The sequence below is a fragment of the Trichoplusia ni genome, chromosome 2, assembly GCF_003590095.1.
Source record: "Trichoplusia ni isolate ovarian cell line Hi5 chromosome 2, tn1, whole genome shotgun sequence".
Classification (NCBI taxonomy): Eukaryota; Metazoa; Arthropoda; class Insecta; order Lepidoptera; family Noctuidae; genus Trichoplusia; species Trichoplusia ni.
The window spans coordinates 13001064-13019461 of record NC_039479.1 but is presented as its reverse complement, the minus strand read 5'-3'; the positions used below and the strand labels follow the sequence as shown (position 1 = coordinate 13019461).

The 18398-nt window shown below is 36.7% G+C and overlaps 2 protein-coding genes across 5 annotated transcripts; one reads left to right on the top strand and one right to left on the bottom strand.

The window, feature by feature from the left end:
• Window positions 1–1029: 1029 nt before the first annotated feature.
• On the bottom strand, window positions 1030–16832 carry LOC113507753 (lipopolysaccharide-induced tumor necrosis factor-alpha factor homolog). 4 transcript variants are annotated; one of them, XM_026890708.1, is made up of 3 exons: window positions 16699–16832; window positions 1675–1948; window positions 1030–1429 (listed from the first exon to the last, which is right to left on the bottom strand). In XM_026890708.1, exons 2-3 carry the CDS (start codon window positions 1941–1943, stop codon window positions 1327–1329), a joined length of 372 nt encoding a protein of 123 aa, XP_026746509.1. In that variant the 5' UTR covers window positions 1944–1948; window positions 16699–16832; the 3' UTR covers window positions 1030–1326. The 4 variants fall into 4 exon arrangements, with proteins under 4 accessions (XP_026746509.1, XP_026746500.1, XP_026746501.1 ...); XM_026890699.1 differs by lacking the exon at window positions 16699–16832 and adding an exon at window positions 3158–3261; XM_026890700.1 differs by lacking the exon at window positions 16699–16832 and adding an exon at window positions 2235–2329.
• Window positions 8248–10959, top strand: LOC113501699. Its single transcript, XM_026882902.1, has 2 exons — window positions 8248–8746; window positions 10949–10959. The coding sequence occupies exons 1-2, from the start codon at window positions 8248–8250 to the stop codon at window positions 10957–10959; spliced, it is 510 nt and encodes a 169-aa protein (XP_026738703.1).
• Window positions 16833–18398: the final 1566 nt, after the last annotated feature.

The window sequence follows — 18398 nt, the reverse complement described above, 5'->3', positions numbered from 1 at the left end:
AAATTTTAAAATTACAAAAAAATACATTTAAGATAATCTCAACAAGACCTTTTATTTGATATGCCACACGATGCAGTTTTCAGATTTTTTTTTAATTTTCCCCTTCCCCCCCAAAAATGACCCCCCATATACAGATTTCATCTGCTCACGTCACACCTCTGTGTTTAGGTCGTAGGAATTGATATGTGTACCAAATTTCAACTTAATCGGTCTAAAAGATTCGAAGATAATTGACTGTAAGCGACGGACGGACAAACACACGAGTGATCCTATAAGGGTTCCGTTTTTGTATTTAGACGTACGGAACCCTAAAAAGGCATTGCTTTATCGAGAGCTTCATCGAATATGGACTTTTTGAGGAACAAGTGACTTTTACAGTCCCTTAGTTGTGGAACAAATGGATAGACCATAAACAATAGAATAAAACAGACAGCCAAAATTGACCGTTTTTACACAGAAAAATAGATTCCACATTGACGTTCGATATGGGTAAAAGTTTCCAGTTTAAACAACCTTGGTGTTAGATATAATTCAAGGTGAAAGAAAAAAATAGGTTGAAAGAAGGTTAATAGGTCTTTACATACTAAAAGCTATAATTACCGAGCTTCAGTGTTATCAAGTTAATACATACCAACGTAACCAAGTGTTAATTGTAACTCCCAGTTAATTAATAAAAGTACATCAGCTAATGATTATTACTAGCAAAATTGGGAGCATGAATAGCCACATTTTATAAAATTTGCGACAAAAGAATTTGGATAAAAAAACGTTCGTAATTTCATATTTTTCATTTATTTCTCTTAAACATAATTAAAACAATATTTTACAAAATATAAACTTACAATTATCAATTCAATCGAGAAAATTTATCTTTTTTCCATTTTTCTAAGACATTTTTATTCTGATTGATTGGAAAATCTAGTCTAAAACAAGTTTCATTCAAGTATACAAGCATACTTGATGAAACTGTCACAATTTTAATTCATTATATTATCGAATATATATAGAATTTAAATAAGAAAAATAATATTTGCGTTTACACTTTTATTTACCATTTAAAATAAAAATGAAAGAATATAAATAAAAAATTAAGTTATTTTGAATCACTAAGATTCTGTTCTAGATTCTCTATCGTCAGATATATTAGTGTAGCTTATAGAGTAAACAGCCAAGAACAATTAATACTTGTCGGCAGTAAACCAAAATCATGATCAAAAATGTGAACTATGATTTTGGCAATTTAAACGCCACACTTCATTTTGCAAGGTGTATTGTCTACTTTCACAAGCGAACACAATAACATCAAATCATACTTAAATATTTTATTTAGTGTATGTATGTTCCAATGTACGCGCTGCAGTTTGGACAGTAGTGGTCAGCATTGTAACAGGTATTTGCGCAGTAAGGGATGCACACGCAAGGCCAGCATCTGAAAAAGTAAAATAAATGGTTAGTTCGAAGCTTTAATAATATTGAACACGCATTAATCTTATCTTATAAGTCCATCTTATATTTTAAGCAGGTGTTCACATGTATTTATCATCCAATGAACCGATAGGAATTAACAATAAGATTTTATAACTTCTTCGTCCCAATATACTTTTTTAGTCTTGTAACTCTTTTGCAATTAATAACTATATCTTATCAGAGCAGACACAACGAAAAACAACTTACCCAATCAAGCAAAGTAATGCAGCGAAGAGGTGAGTTTTCAAACTGGGTTTCGCATCAACTCTTGTGACAATTTCATGGCCACAGGATCTGCAGGCCATATTTGCCGGCATCGGTCCCATATTGGAGGCTATGAACACAGGACCTATACCGGCATTTGTATGGATGACTGTAGTTCCTGATTGTACTGTGTGAACTACTCCTACAGGCTGCACTCCATGGACAACAGTGGGCGGTGGACCCGATGAGTACGGTGGAGGATTACCCTGCATTTTTGCTGTAAAACAAAACAAATTCAATTTAATACTATACGAAGCTACTGTAGGACATCATAATAGGGAATATTTTTTATAACTTCGAACAGGTATCGAACAAAATATGAATCAATACCTTATCTAACAAAGAGGTATTTATTGTATAGATGATTTACTTGACGTCATCACACTGAAAATACGAGTTTCGTTTCGCGCACGCATATAGATCTAAGACAATAAAAACAAAAAATAAACTTCAAAAAGTTTATATGAAAGTTTCTATGCAACTATTCTGAATAAAAATCTTACTTTTTATATTCAGTAAAACAAAGACGTGTTGTCTAACCAGAGTCACAGTTACACTGGCTTATCACCATCCATTGTATTTCATGTAAGTACTATCAGGGATTATAAGATATGAAACTTAATTAAGATTGGTTTGATAACAAAAGTTCAACCGACTGAACATAAATAAACTTTATTAGAATGTGTGGATGTGCAACAGTTTTATCTTGATAATCTTATCTTCCATTGATACACATCACTCGTTAAATAGCTACAGGTGGTATACAAGCAACTTTTAAAAGTTAGCACTAGTAATTGCGAGAGCGAGACACCACTCTACGTATTTAACGCCGTCCCTCTTCCACAGGCTACAGGCGCCCTGTTATTAAACGCACTTATTACCGTCACTTTGTAAGGCTTTTGACAAAGTTCATAACTTCACATCGATAAAATAACTAATTCTATCAAATTCTTGCTGTCTGTATTTGTCACTTAAACTTTCTTAGAAATTAATCAAGCATGATAAGCAACTGGAAATGATTTAAAGTTCTACGTATCATGTAGTGACAACGAGAGTACCACAAGGACATATTTTAGGTTCAATGTTCAAGATCTAGAAGACACAGGTAAAAAGTTCTACTATATTGTAATTATTTAGACTAAAAATTTAACTTTCAACATTTCTTATTATAAAAAATAAATTGAACTGAAACCCGAAACGTTCAACGATTGTAAAAAAATTAATCTTTCTTCACAATACATTCAACGATGTCAAAATACGCTTAAAACTTGAAAATCTGAGTTCAAAATGAGAACTCACTCAGACTACCAAAGCATTGCTATCGGTCTATTTTCTTTAATTTCTTTTTAGTTTATATACACAAAGCTATCTTATAACTTAAATCCTCTATCCAATATCCAAATAAAATTTCCCAAAAAATACTTACGGTTATCGGCTAGGTCAGTCATTTTATTAACACAAATATATCACAAAAATTACTGTAAGCTTTGTACAGTTTGACAAAGATGGTAAGACTGAAGTTTGGTCACCAATGCCTGGGATTTATAGATAAAATATACCGAATGCTGATAAAATAGTAGATAAACATTTTTTATCTAATACGTGTATTTTTTGATACTTGATGTGCCGGACGTACCCCTCTGTGGTTCATTTTCCTTATATTATTTTGTATTACGACAATCTATATGATCTAATCATGATATATGTAATTACGGATATATCATTTGTCGACAACAGTAGATGCGCGATTCATTAAAACTACAAATTATTTTCCTTGTTTTCATTTGTTCGCATTGTCCGAATTATCATGTATTGGGTCAACAACAATGCGTTATAGAGATTAATTACCATCATATTATTCGACGAGTAGGTACTTTAATCCCAATCTAGAACGCAAACCTTTTTTCAGCTTTCGTATTACCTTCTTTTTTAAGTTTTTAAGATTGTTAAACGTTAAAAGTTGATTCAACACTTCTAAAAATCCTTTGAGCCTTGCTATTTGTTTTTTCAAAAATAAAATCTGGATTCGATGTACAAGATAGCGCCAAAAAAAATGATAATGCAGGTTAAACTGAAAAGCAGCGAAGTTAAAGAAATTTTACAACTTCTTCCACAACCATAATACTATGTGTCGGATCGTAGGCCCTCAGACCATATCACACCCTACTCATAGTTAATTATCTTCTTCCTTTTAAACAAACAACAAATAATATATTAAAACAAAAGGATATTAAATATCTTCAAAATGTTTACAACGATTTCCAGATAAGATACGGTATCATTGATAAAAACATAATCCAATAGTGATTCATATTTCTGTTCATAACATTTTTTTGTGATACTTTGGATTTTCCAGAACAAGAGGCATATATCCGATAGTTGTGATCGAATGATTCAATACGGTGTATGTTATAGGTTCACTGCACAACAGCTGGGTTTTAGATTATCAACTAACTGATATCCCTAAAGATGACTTATTGTTCTACGAAGTGATGATGCATACGTGCTTATCGAAAGGAACTTTGAACAGCCCGTGCTCAGACGAATAACGATTGATATCGCTTGGATTAGTGCAAACAAATTAAGATAACTATGAATTGATTATGACTAGTTTCAATGTAGGCTCATTGAGCTTGGAAAATCGGAAGCGAGTCGGTATACTATACGGCGTCTTATTGCCATAACTATGAAAATCCTTAATATGGTAAAACTTTTTGTATGTGAATAGAAAAAATAAGCTGATTTTTTTTTCAACCAGTTATATCCTCATGCACTTTTTTCACACTTGGAAAGGCGGAAAGGTGCCTGACTTTTACAGGCTAAAACCACCGGAGCGCTACATCCCTCCCTTGCACTAGGGCCATCGGAACGTCAAGCAAATTACCGCGGTTCCCGCCAGTGGAACTTCTTTCTAGGATATCTTCGCAAGCTCTCTTTGGAGGCTCAACTTTTAATGTATAGCACAAACTGTCCCGCGTTTTCCGCTGAAGCCGATGAATTTGTGCTAAGACCTCATCACATGCGCTAAGACATGAGTTGTTGGACATCAAACTCACAATTTCATCAGAAGGAAAATGAGTATGTAGTCATAGTCATAGTCTGAAAGTCGAAATCATCAAGGGGCGTGCAACCAGTTAAATTATTAATCCGTAGATACCTTATCTTATCTTATAGGCTTCTATTAGATTGTGCACTCTGAAAATATTTGGCATGTACTACATAACAATTTCTTGGTTTCTGAGATCTGAAATGCTCAGCTGAACAACTTTTACATAACTTTTTTATAATAACTATCGTGAGACTGATTCATTATTAAATGATGTAACGGTTTACTCACGCGTATTTATCGGGGTAGCCCGACTAGTTTCGGACCCAACCGGAGTCCTTAATCATGAGCAGACGCGGCGGGATCGCGAGTCGAACTGACTCCGGTTGGGTCCGAAACTAGTCGGGCTACCCCGATAAATACGCGTGAGTAAACCGTTACATCATTTAATAATTTTACGTAACTATTATCAAAATACACAGACAGCTTGGCATTTAATAATATTAAGTTATGTTTATTGAATGTGAGTTTGTTTTTTACTATCATGTTCGAAAGTCATTCTCTCTGCCATCGGTTTACTTGACTTGTCTGCTATGTGTTCTGACTGTATGGGTGGGTGAACGTTGGTAGGTGCCGGTGTTTTAAGTTCTTTTTTTCTTTATTTTGTGTGATTTTATATTTAGACAATCTAGTAAGCCTAATAGTATGACCGTTGGATTGCCAAACGAAAAGTTAAAATAATTTTTCAAATTCTTGTGTAACAAAGAAATAATTACGACCTAGAAACGATAAAGGTAACAGGCACACCTGAATATATTTCAAGGGTTTTTTATTTCTCTTAGAGCCAGTTCTCTCAGTACGGGCGGCTAAAAATCTGACATCATCTGACAGCTTGTACATCAACAAGAAGAGGAAGAATAGTGTGTCATTCTGTAATTAGTAAAATAAGCATAAGATTACATGTCTAGGATGCTCAATGCCATTGATAGAGACGTTGTTTATGAATGACGTAGACGTTAACATGTGACTCAATAAAGTAGGCATGATCAGTTAGTCCCTCATTATAGACAAACTCATTGTAGAAGAGGTACCTACCTTGTTACAAAAACAGTAATAATTGTTGAATGAAGTGACTGCGTAAGGGAACGGTTGTCAGCGTACAGATAAGTTAATCTTGATGGAAAACATATTTGGCTAATGGAAACTCGCGGACTGAGCCGCCCACGCCAATCCATCACTTATGGGAAAAGTTTCTGCGACTTATGTATTGTACTAATGTTTTATAGAATATAATAATAGTTATTTATTGCAATAAACATTCATACGTGTATGAGGTGTGTGACAGTGAAATGAAAAGAAAACTTGTGTAAATGTGTTGATTTTTCAACCAAAAGGTCATGCATTTTTTATTCAAATTAGGCTATTAAGTAACACTTTTTAACAACATTTTTATCTTAAGTACATATTATTCATCAATATTGAACAGATGTATTTTGGCAATTTTTCAAAGTAACGTCCGCTAACATTCCTATTATATAAGAGAGAAATAAAATATGCCGCCGATGACGCAAATACAGACATGTCAAGTTCCTACAACACTAGGTTTCTCATCAAATGAAGCCGACCAACTATCAACTTGATAATGAAATAATATTGTTAGTACGATTTGAGTTTCATCATCATTGGCCTAGCCTTTTCCCAACTATGTTGACGACGATTTGAGTTTCTTAACTTTATTTAACTTTCTTACATTCTGAGATGAGTTAAAATCAATACTTATTACATTTATTCATTATTTAAGCTTTTGAATGACGTAATTTTTTTATAATAAGCCTGTCTATTGAGACTGGATGTGAGCTATAAACAGACCAGCAGTCTGAAAAAGACATAAAATTAACAAAACATATTCCTATTTTAACAACTCTTTCAGCTTTATAATAACGATATCACTCAAAATACATGTCTCGTTAAACCATAGAATATTAACTTAATTCCGTCGATTGTACATTCGTTATGTATGCAGCTCACGCACAGGGGCTTGCAAGAGAACACAATCAACGGATATAATTTCGTCAACGACCGTGCAATTACCTAAATAGATTCTGTGGGACTGGAGGCTGTAAATTCCGCTTTATTTAAATAGGCGTGTATCTATTGGGACAACGCTGATGTCTGAATTAGTTTCCAAGACAACAGTCTCTTAATGTTTAATTCAATTTTTAATTACTGTTGTTCTTTACAAGTGTTTTATGTTTCTGTTCATAATGTTTACTATTTAGAAAATATATCGTCAAAAATCTGCCTTGAATGTAAGGCGATCCGATCTACATAATGTTCCATTAATGTTAGTTACGACATTTCTACATATTAAAAAAGAAGAAGTTTGAGTTTAAAAATTGCTAAGAAATAAAATATAAAATGTATGTGACAAGTCCCAGTGTGCCTAAATCCTAAAATAAAGATATGTACCAGCATTGCATACGTATACTCAAAAGATAAGTAATAAAATACTAGATTTACTTTATACGTGACTATAACACTTTCCGAGAATCACGTTTATGTATTACTATAAACATGTCGAACATTTTTTTTCTTATTCACATACGTCAGTTGTATCCGAAATGTAATATTCTTGATCGTAAAGCGTCGAACTATTCAGAGCATCTGTGCTCGCGGAAAAAAACGTTTAGAATCACTTTAGATGGAGGACAGTACTTGAACAAGTAACTCGCCAATGAGAACTTTTCGTTTTATTGTAAGTGGACTTAAGAAATGTAGGATTTTACTGATTAAGGATTAATTATGACTTTCAAGTCCTTCATCTGTTTTAATATAAATTGTTCTTTGAAGGATAAAATTAGTAAAGAAGAATTAAGTAACACTTACGTATCTACTACTATGGAGGAAGATTTAATTACTTAGGAAACTCTGACGTCACATAACAACAGACTTAACTCATTATTAAATGATGTAACGGTTTACTCACGCGTATTTATCGGGGTAGCCCGACTAGTTTCGGACCCAACCGGAGTCCTTCGTTACTACTACGTACTACGTCCACTCAATCCGACACCACCCAAAATTTATGGTTTGCCAAAAATACATAAATCAAATTGGCCCCTACGACCTATAGTTAGCCAGATAGACGCACCGACCTACAAACTGTCGCGTCACCTGGCTACACTATTACAGCCACACACCGGCAAAACGAGTAGCTACGTGAGAGACTCCCGTCATTTTGTTGAGTTGCTAGAGGGTATACAGCTGCAGGACACAGATATAATGGTTAGTTTTGACATTACGTCGCTGTTTACCAACGTACCAGTAGATGAGGTCATACAAATAATCACAACCCTTTTAGGCGGAACTACACTACCTACTGGCTACGTTGAGAGTATCACGTATTGTCTCTCAAAAGTGGATATTTCCTGTGGCGAGGGGACTTTTACCTCCAAATTGACGGAGTGGCTATGGGCTCACCACTGGCGCCCGTTGTGGCTAACATTTTTATGGAGTGGTTCGAGGAAAAAGCACTAGAGTCTGCAAACGTGAAACCGCGATACTGGTGGCGATATGTAGACGATATTTTTGCTGTCGTCGCCCGGGACTCATTGAAGGACCTGACGTCACACCTAAATCGGGTGCACGCGAAGATAGAGGTCACCATAGAGGAGGAAAAAGAAGGAAAGTTACCGTTCCTGGACGTACTGGTCATTCGAGAGCCGAACGGACGGGTGACTCATACCGTATACCGGAAGCCAACGCACACAGACCGGTACCTACGGGCCGACTCTCATCACCACCCCTCACACCTATCTTCGGTGCCTCGTACGCTGCTGAACCGAGCACTCGCTCTATGCGACCATGATTACGTCAATGCGGAACTGAGGCATGTACGTGACGTATTAGAGCGCAACGGATATCAGTGGCGCAAGTGTAGACGTCTCCTGGGATCTGCGGGTGAAGCTCGTAAGCGTCCGGCGGAGGCTGAGCGGACTCCTGCGTACTTACCGTACGTGCAGGGTGTCACAGACAAGATAGGTCGCTTGTTACGCCGGAGATATAGCATCAAGACGATCTATCGGCCGCCCGGACAACTGCGACAGATGATCCGCTCTCCCAAGGACAAGGATCCTTTAGACTTCCCGGGAGTATACAAAATACCGTGCGATTGCGGCCTGAGCTACATTGGGGAAACCCGGCGTAATGTAGCAACCAGACTGGGCGAACACATACGCAGCATGAAGAACATGGACACCGACAAGTCGGCAGTGGCAGAACATGTGTGTAATGCGGGGACGGCACACTTCATACGTTTTGACAAAGCCTCCGTACTAGCGAAGGAGAAATACTTCGTGCCGCGAAAAGTACGGGAGGCTATAGAAATCAGCCGTCACCCGAATTTCAACAGAGACCGTGGATGGACACTGCCGACAGCGTGGAAACCAGCACTGAATGCTGCGTTATGTCATATGAAGCCAAGCCTGGAGAGCGACGCGGTCAGCATAGTATGCACTGACTCAGCCAGTACGGGAGCACGGACGATGCCAATGACGACAGCAGACCCCCCACCCGCGCCACCGGCGTCGCCGGCCCCACCGCCGCTCACGGCGCGGGCGCGGCGCTACGCAGCGAGATGCGCGGCCGCTGACGTCAGTTCGACTCGCGATCCCGCCGCGTCTGCTCATGATTAAGGACTCCGGTTGGGTCCGAAACTAGTCGGGCTACCCCGATAAATACGCGTGAGTAAACCGTTACATCATTTAATAATGAATCAGTCTCACGATAGTTATTATAAAAAGACTTAACTCAGTCAATTTGATTTGTTTATCAAGCTTCAAAATCAACGAATCCAGTCGATGACAAAGAAAATAATTAAAACACTTAAAGATTGCGATAACAATGATGAATCACGTTCAACGGCTTGTAAAGATAATATTTACCTCTAACGAAGTGAACCGACGCCTAAAGAAGAATAAAGAATGAGGGTAAGCCAGCTGGAGACAGTCACTGGTCTGACCTGTGAAGATGATCTAAACACACTTTCCGCAGTGCGTAAGAAGGGTTCGCCTTATGTGCGTACACACTTGTGCAACATGAATTGTATCACAATCCGTGTAACGCAACCAAATTCGCCTATTGAGACGGTGGAGCGTTATGAATCTATTTGTTCGTTTCCTCACAATTCTACAATCTGTCAATCCTATTTTTCAATACCCTCGATAGAACGAGATGATGATTATAGAACATGGACATATATCATTAAGATGTATCTACAATACCGGCGAGTCTTTTTCGCAAAAATAAAACAACCTCTTCTTATAATATTGAGGAGTTTCCCTAAAAATACTTGAAGAAAGAATCTTCTACATTACCTAATTAAACATGACCTCCATCAACATCACCTCTTCCTCATTAACGTGGGGCTTCTAAGCCTAGTTGAGTGGTGACCACGAGACCTCTCTCATCAGACAGCACCCGTCGCTCGACTCACAAAGACCCGCTATTGGTCCCGCACGGCTCAGAGCAAGCAATCGCCTAATTGATGCCGCGCCGCCGCCCTTAGTAAGCTCTGAATCTATGTCAACGGATTTCAATGTCTGCTTCACAATCTCACTTTTATGTTTGCTTTTCATTATGCCAGTCGCTATGACTATGTATATTGAAGCTTTCCTGAAATTACTTTGCTTTTTCCCTTTGAGTGTTAATTTGGGGATTACGTGTGTCACGTAAACAGATTTAGGACTATTTTGGATTGACTAAATTAAGTAATAATAAAACTTCCAGGCATATTGCCCATTATTACATGTACAGCCTACATCCGAACTTTGTTTACATTTACAATCGAATCATCCAAATAAAGCAATCAAGGATGTCATAAGGGCCAGTTTCAGGCCAAACAGCATCCATCGCATATTCAATTGTTCTCGAACAGACCTTTCACTAAACTATTTCAAGTTTCAAGGACAAGACAAGGCAACCCATTTGCATTTTAAATTGAAATTATGTAAAGGGTCACGTTAAGGGTAACTGTTTCATTCATTTTTTGGTAGGAAAACTGCCTTTTAGACGACAGCGTTATTTAAGTCCCTGGCAAAAGCACTTCTACGACTTGCGGTGAAAAATAGAAAAAGTTACGTTGTATTCTAATAGAAAAATTCTTTTTTTCAGCAACAACATGATTTTAAAAGAGACGAACAAAGAGTAACTTATGGTTTTTTATTGCCCGTTCTTCTCCATAGGAATGACTATTTGACCGTGATCTTAGAGCTATTACTGTTACGTTGTAAAATTGCACAGAAACGCCTTATTTGAACTAAATTTTTAACGATTCGTCAGCAGTAACGCTCTGAAAATTATAGCTTTTTATTCCCCTGTCTTTCAAAATGACAGAGAAACGAAACGTATATTTTCAACCAACACAACAAATATTTGAATTAATCTTTTTCGATACGTAAGGGGAAAAGTGAAATAGAAAATAAACATTGGCGAGGCGGGCATCGGGAACTTTTGCGACATACTCGAACTGACCCGAAAGTGAACTCGAATGTTTCATAACTTTGTTATTGCTTTCAAACGGTCTGCAGACCGACGCGTCAGTCTGGACCTAAATCCGTATAACATGGAAAATTCAAATGTGCTAAATGTGGAAAGCTATAGACGCGACGCGGATAGAAAAAATAATTCGATGAATGAATGTAATAGTGAGACGGGCTGATGAGGATAATGATGATGACGATGATGAATATTGTCGTCATTATCTTTATGTAGTCTTTTTTTTATCAATCGACGAGTTTCACGTGTTTTTTTGATATTAGAATGTCGCGAATATTAAGCTTGCTAATCACAACCTTATCGTTCATGTAGCAATTAAAATTTTATCTAACATGTTACTGATATGCTTCTTTTAACAAAATTTTGTATTATTTCCTTATACATCTAGCTTTCGGTGTGTTTAAAAACTGTAGGCATACCGCCACGTCTTAAAGTATTTTTTTATTTGTAGTATTACATTAAAGAGAGAGGTCGCTCTATGCCGGGTATAGCGCTGGCTTCTACAACCATTATTTATACCAAAAAAGGATTGAATTTGAAAAACAGATTTTAGACAGTAAACGTAAATTCGTCACCTTTTCAAGCCTCAAAACAGTTATGAAAATAGAGTAGAACACACAGAGTAGAAAGCATTTCAATACTTACAGTATTTTCTGTAATAGACTTACAGAAAATACCACCGACCTCATTTTCCCCATTTTCAAATCGAGAACAAAATCCCGTTACCCACACAATAACACCCAAAATTCAAGCAATGTTACTTTATAACAGTCCAATATAGTCTCGTAAAGTAAACAGTACATTCGGGAGCAAGTGAACTCGCAATCGCATATGCAAATGTCCCCTACATGAGACCCGGGGGCAAGCCATGTACAGAATACGGCCCTAAGGAGTTAATGTTTTCATCCATTAACTCAACCGAGCACTTATGAAATTCGTGGCCGCGATCCGAACGAGATTACACGGGCTAGCTGACGTTTCTGTTTTCAAGGATGGCAGGTATGGTGCTTTATGGGTTTGGGGATGGTCGTATTACGTCATAAAATATAGCCATTTTGTATCACTAACGTCAAATATTTTGTTGCTAGTTTTAAGTTTTCTTGGCAACGCGACTTGAAGTGTTGGGATGTATGAGGATTTTAGACAAAGTAGTCGATAGTTTAGAATTTTAATTCGAAGTCCAATAGAAAATTAAGTTAAATTATGGTATACTTGTGTAAATAATTAATGTGAGTGTGAGTGTCTGTTTGATACTTTTTCAAGCTTAATCCCTAATCTTTAGGCAAGATTTTATATTAAGTTAGTTAACAGCCTCGCTGCTTCCCTTGAAGCAATTATACATGAAAAATCTAGTAGTTTATAGCATGTTTTGCTACTTTAAGAAATTGTGTAATAATTTTCATGTCTTCTATAATTTTCATCTCTCATCTTATATCAAAATGAAAAAAACTACATCTTCAACATAAACAAGCGAGTCCCCGACAACCCTATTTCCGCTCACTCGTTACCTGGCTGATGGCACCTCAGGCGTTTGTTGCGTCTTACAACACGACCGCTCATATCAGAGCTGTGATTAAACATCACCCGACCCATAACACACCCAATTACATAACCAGCGGGCGGGGTGGGGGAGGTCAACATACATTGGCCCATGTAAGGAGGGATAAACCGTATTTGCTAATGGAATACAGATGTGTAGATGAACAACATTCTGGGCAACCATAACTATGTACCTACACCTTGTACCTACTATATATTACTGTGTACACGTATATTATGTCTGATATTATCAAATTACTGGTGAAACCTCGAAACCGTCCCAAGTTACACCAATTTCGGGATTATTTCGGTCACAGACTGTGTTACCTCTAAACGGTTAGGTAATCTTAGCGAATAACTTTGTGCCAATAAGGATGAAATAGTTTAAGCCGAGTCAGCTTTGGGACTAAGTGTTTTACTAAACAATAATTGTAGTGATTTCCCAACCGGCAAATCATACAAAACAAAACAAGACGAAAGTATTCACGACTTTGACAATTAATAGATATTTTTGATTATTCAATCACCACACTAGCTTAGTCACAAATATACTCAAAAACGTTTTGAAACGACACTTAATATACAAGAATCCTTGAGCCACATTCACAAATCCATCCTATTACAATCTTGAGCAAAACAAAAGACGAATCCAATTTCATTTACATTTAAATAAGGCCTTTCTTTAAATAAAGAAACATATTTGTTGCTGACATTACTGTCTTGACTCTTGACCTCTTTTACACTTACATTCTTATTATAAAAATGTGAAGGAAATTTCAACATCAAACTGTGCGTTAAACTGTCAATCATGACTTAGGGCCGACGCACATTAAGGAAAGCAAAGAGCAGAAGGTTTTTGTGTCACTCAAAAATAGACTTTACACTCATAGTTCGAAAGATCATAGACGATTAATCAAAATCAAAAATGCTCGCGTGTTATCGCAACCGCACAGTACAAACAATTATGCACTTTATGCCAATAGTTTTAGAGACTATTTTTATGTGTAAGAAAAGAATCCTCTGCTGTGCACTTCGCCGACTGTACCGCTTCCTTTAAGAGGTACCGTAACAGGCTGTGGCCGACCCCTTTCCGGTGCGGCGAGGCGAGAACACAAGCCGACAGAGGGCGCCTCGTGTTTGACTTCTCATTTGGGCACAACGAGATAATTTGCTGCTCTATTAACACAAGTGCTAAATGTTTGGGTAAAGCATCTTCAAAGATTTATGTTTGGATCAGGTATTTTTAAATATTATTTCATTTTTTCTTTTAAGTGTGTAGATGGGAGTACACATGTTGAGCATTAAAAAAAGTAGGCAAAAATAAACGCAAATTCTGATAAATCATTCAAGGCCGATGCTTGCTGCTAAATGTTCTTAAAACGACAGTTAAAGCTATAAGAATAGCTCAAGCAAACTTTTAACACAATACAATACCTACAAAAAATAAAATAAAATTTAGAACATACAAAATAAAAATCTACAGCAAAAGTTCAAATCAAATGTTACGTTCTTCCAGACCGTATGTTACGAAACTAGCCAACTTCAAGACATGGCTTGACGCCAGGAACAGCTTAACTAGACAGACGTAATCGAGACACGGAATTAATATATCAGAAGTCGCCAAAGTTGAATTAAGGCATTCACTTAGAGACTTAGAACTTATTTTATAAACATTTTAGCTTTATTATCTTTGGCAGTTACAAAATTATAGTTTACAGATTAACAGATCGACGCGTCAAGTTAAAAGACTCAAAATTATACAACATTTTTTAACCACAATCATAGAAAAAACAATAATTCCAAAATAATTTTAGAGAATTTTTATTAAGTCCACCATCTCCAAAGAGCCATTAAATCAAAAACAATATTTTTGTATCCATGAATCCAAGCGTAAAGTTTTCCAAAGAGGGTATGCCGATAGAAACATGCACTTTCGGAAATCGAACCCCCGCTCCGACGAAGCGAAAGGGCGAAAAGCGGGAGAGTCCAGGCGGAAGTGACGTTGCAGGTAGATAATAACCGTGGTTGGCGCGCCCTCGCATTGTGCAGCTTCCGGTCCGTGCGGGGCTCTGACAACGATAATCTTCGACGTACGTAATTTTTGAATCGGATACGAAAATGTATGGAGTTGTTTTATATAGCTCACATTTTTTTAAAGAAAACTGATTGAAATGAGACTTTTCTGTTTTCACTCCCGTTCAACATTATAACTTCAGTCAAAATTCGTTCAAGATCTACCCACACTCTTATATAACTATACATATATTGTTGTGTTTTATTACATGCAAAGTTTTATTATTACATGCAATAATAAAACACAACAATCGGGCACAAGTCCACGAAAACATCAGAAACACAATAAAAAATAACTAACACGTTATCATTATAGTTTCACACACAACACTAAGCCAAGCCAAGTCCATGTTCAAGACAACATAACCGAACACAAAATACAAAACCGTCTCCATATCTAGTCATAGTCTTGGCACCCTTCGCATTTCGGTGTAGTGACCCCGAACCCGCACTAGTAAATAGTCGCGGGCCCACCTGAGCCCAACACTTACAGCTTCTTAAGTGTGTACTCAACAAAACAAGCTAATGAAACATAAACACCGGCTGGTTTATGGCATACAGGACTAAGGTTTACTCCTGTGCCAAAGTCTTAGCTTCTAGATATAAAGAGGTTGAAACTAAATTAAGTCTAGCTGTGAGTATGGTTTAGCGTTATTCAAAAAAAATCAAAATCAAAATCATTTATTGGAACAAAAAGTAGTGAATAACATTAATTATGCGTTGACAGTCGCATTAGTTATTAAAAAACTGTGTCGCAACTGTTAGCGCCCACCTCCGAGATGGGGAGTGCTCCAACATTGAAATTAATAAACATTAATAGAAAAGCACTTAAAACTAGAAAAACACAAAAAAGAGACTATACTTATAACTAATAAAATTACAAAATAATAATAATAACTGAGATCATAAGAAATAATAATATTGAAATTATGCGTAAATGAGTAGTTTGTTACGATGTTAGGATGTTTTTTTTGTGTGGGAATGTATGTGTGTGTGTGTGTGTGGGTGTGGGTGTGTGGGTGTGGGTGTGTGAATGAGACAAATTCTTCTTAATTCTAAACCTTAACGATATTTTCTACATCTTCATAATTTTGGTATTATACTAAGAACTGCTCTAGCGTGAGTCGGACGGGCAAGATTAAAGCAAATAGGCTGAAGAAAAATAATTGCAAAGAAAACTATCACATATCAAATGTATGACCTTACGAACCGTTCCTTCACCATGATTTTATTATTGGTTTGTCAATGTAACCTATTTACATTAATTGTCTTACGTTCGGTTGTCACGGTTCATGAGATTTAGCCTGGTTCGTGACAAATGGGCAGTCGGAGACTAGTAGATGCACTAAATACATCAAACGAAAAAGCCGCGACACACGTTTTCCATAATTCGTGCCTTCTTAAAGTGAAGATGCTGCTAAATTACTGTACAGATAGCCAAGTGATGTAAGTCACCTCGTCAAACCACATTACGCAACGTGTCCAGGTTTCGATTCCCTCGTAAGACAAGCATTTGTGTAACCCACCAATGTTTGTTGAGAGTTTGGGTGTCTTTTGCATGTGACTTGAATGATTGTGAAACTAACGCATCAGTATTAAACGCCTTGTTGCGGAGTGCAATGGTGAGTTTTGTTACTAAATATCGGATATTTATAGCTACACTATTAGTACGATTCTAAAATACTTTTAAGTATTATTTAGTCAGATGAATCCAGTTAGGTTAAGTTGGAAACTGTACATGTGAAATGACTTACATTTGTAACAAAGTTATTCAATTCATATTCAGTATCGAATATTTCTCTTTACTACGGCACATAAGCACATTATTTCCGTGAATTTAAATTGATTGCTATTAACTTATTGTATCATTGTTTATCAGGTTATACAACGTGAAGAAAGTGAAGTAACACAGCAAATCAACGTCACATGAGTCATTTAAAATCTAGTCTGTCGTGGTAAGAACCTCATTCACTTTGGTACTGACATAAAACTTTTTGGTGTGAATACTCTACTATCAACAGACACCAGGTGTTCTAAATTCAAACTATAACGGCATCTCAATCCCCGCACTCCAACCATAAACAAGTTCGAAATACAAATTCGAACTTTAAACTTTTTCTAAAAAAGTATTTTCGGCCTATACGAAATAAATCCGTATATTGGCGGCAATATTTATGGCGTGTTATGTTCCCGCCATATCTCTGACTTTCCACACACTTCCACAACATTGAACGGCCATAAACTAAACACAAAAAGGGATACTATAGCCCTTTTAACAAAAAAAAATATCGTTCGGACCCTTGGTTATAGCAGTTAAAAATAAACCGAGACGGTATCTGTGTGAATAATGTCCGGTGCTAAAATGTTTCTAGTAAATAAGAACAAAGTGATTCAAGTTGAAACAAAAGTTTAGCTCCCTCTCTTCGTAGATAACAGCGTGAAAAATGTCCAGTATCAAGCCTGATCTGTAAATAAACAGAAGGTGTGCATTAATCTTAAATAAAATTAAGAGTAATATTACTTTGTTCTCGATTAAAAATGAGCTCGTAAATCTTGTAGCTTGAGGACTGACGTTCATCTTATCGGCGTCGTTTTGAGAAAATATTTACCCTAAAAATCCCATAAGTAACAGATTTTGATTTCATTTTAGCTTTACGCTGCATTCTTACCAAAACTTTCCTAGGTGACCTTTCTCTTAGGTCTCCATAAAATTCTGTAAACCTGGCTGGGGCCTGGCCTTTTTAGGTTAAACATAGAGCATCCTTTAACATAGAGCCGTTCATAGGATTCTATCAATTTTTAATCAATGTCAAACTAGCTATGCCATGCCATTCGAAATACAAATCAATAAAAAAATTAAGATTAATCCAATTGTCAAGCAAAAGAATCATTAATTCAAGCCAAAATTACTTAAAAATCACAACTAGAAGAAACGAACGAATATCCAAATCTTCGCTATACTATACTACATCAGTCACTGGAGGTTAAACCATAGGTAAACCATCCCTGAAGGTACATCACAATTAAGCAAACGTATTGGTGCTGTTTAAACGGGAGCCGCCACGCAAGTTGCTCGTCCCGCGCTGTTCCGGTGGGAACGGATCAAATTGCTCCGGCACAATATCTGAACAACTACACTGTACTTCATAATTGATCCTATGCACTGACACTTTGAACTACTATGGGAATGTGGCAATAAAGAACATAAGAAGTTTATTTATGTACGTTTATTTATTTACGTCAAGACATAAGTATACTATGTAGACTGTGAACAGTATGTTCACTTGGTTTTAGTTTTCATGAACGTATTAAAAGGAGTTTTCTGACAGTACACTCCTGCTAACCTCATTTCTAGAAATAAATTTCGTAAGATTTGCATTTAGTAAAACTCTCTTCAAAAAGATACAATGCCAATTAGAAAGCTTCTTTTGTGTATGTAACACATTCATCCATT

Coding starts and splice junctions, on each gene's coding strand:
- LOC113507753 (XM_026890699.1), bottom strand. CDS start 3,179: ATGACTGACCTAGCCGATAACC. Junction 1,949..3,157: donor GACTGACCTAGCCGATAACC/GTAAGTATTTTT, acceptor TTTGTTTTACAG/CAAAAATGCAGGGTAATCCT. Junction 1,430..1,674: donor GCATTACTTTGCTTGATTGG/GTAAGTTGTTTT, acceptor TTACTTTTTCAG/ATGCTGGCCTTGCGTGTGCA.
- LOC113501699 (XM_026882902.1), top strand. CDS start 8,248: ATGGGCTCACCACTGGCGCCCGTTGTGGCTAACATTTTTATGGAGTGG.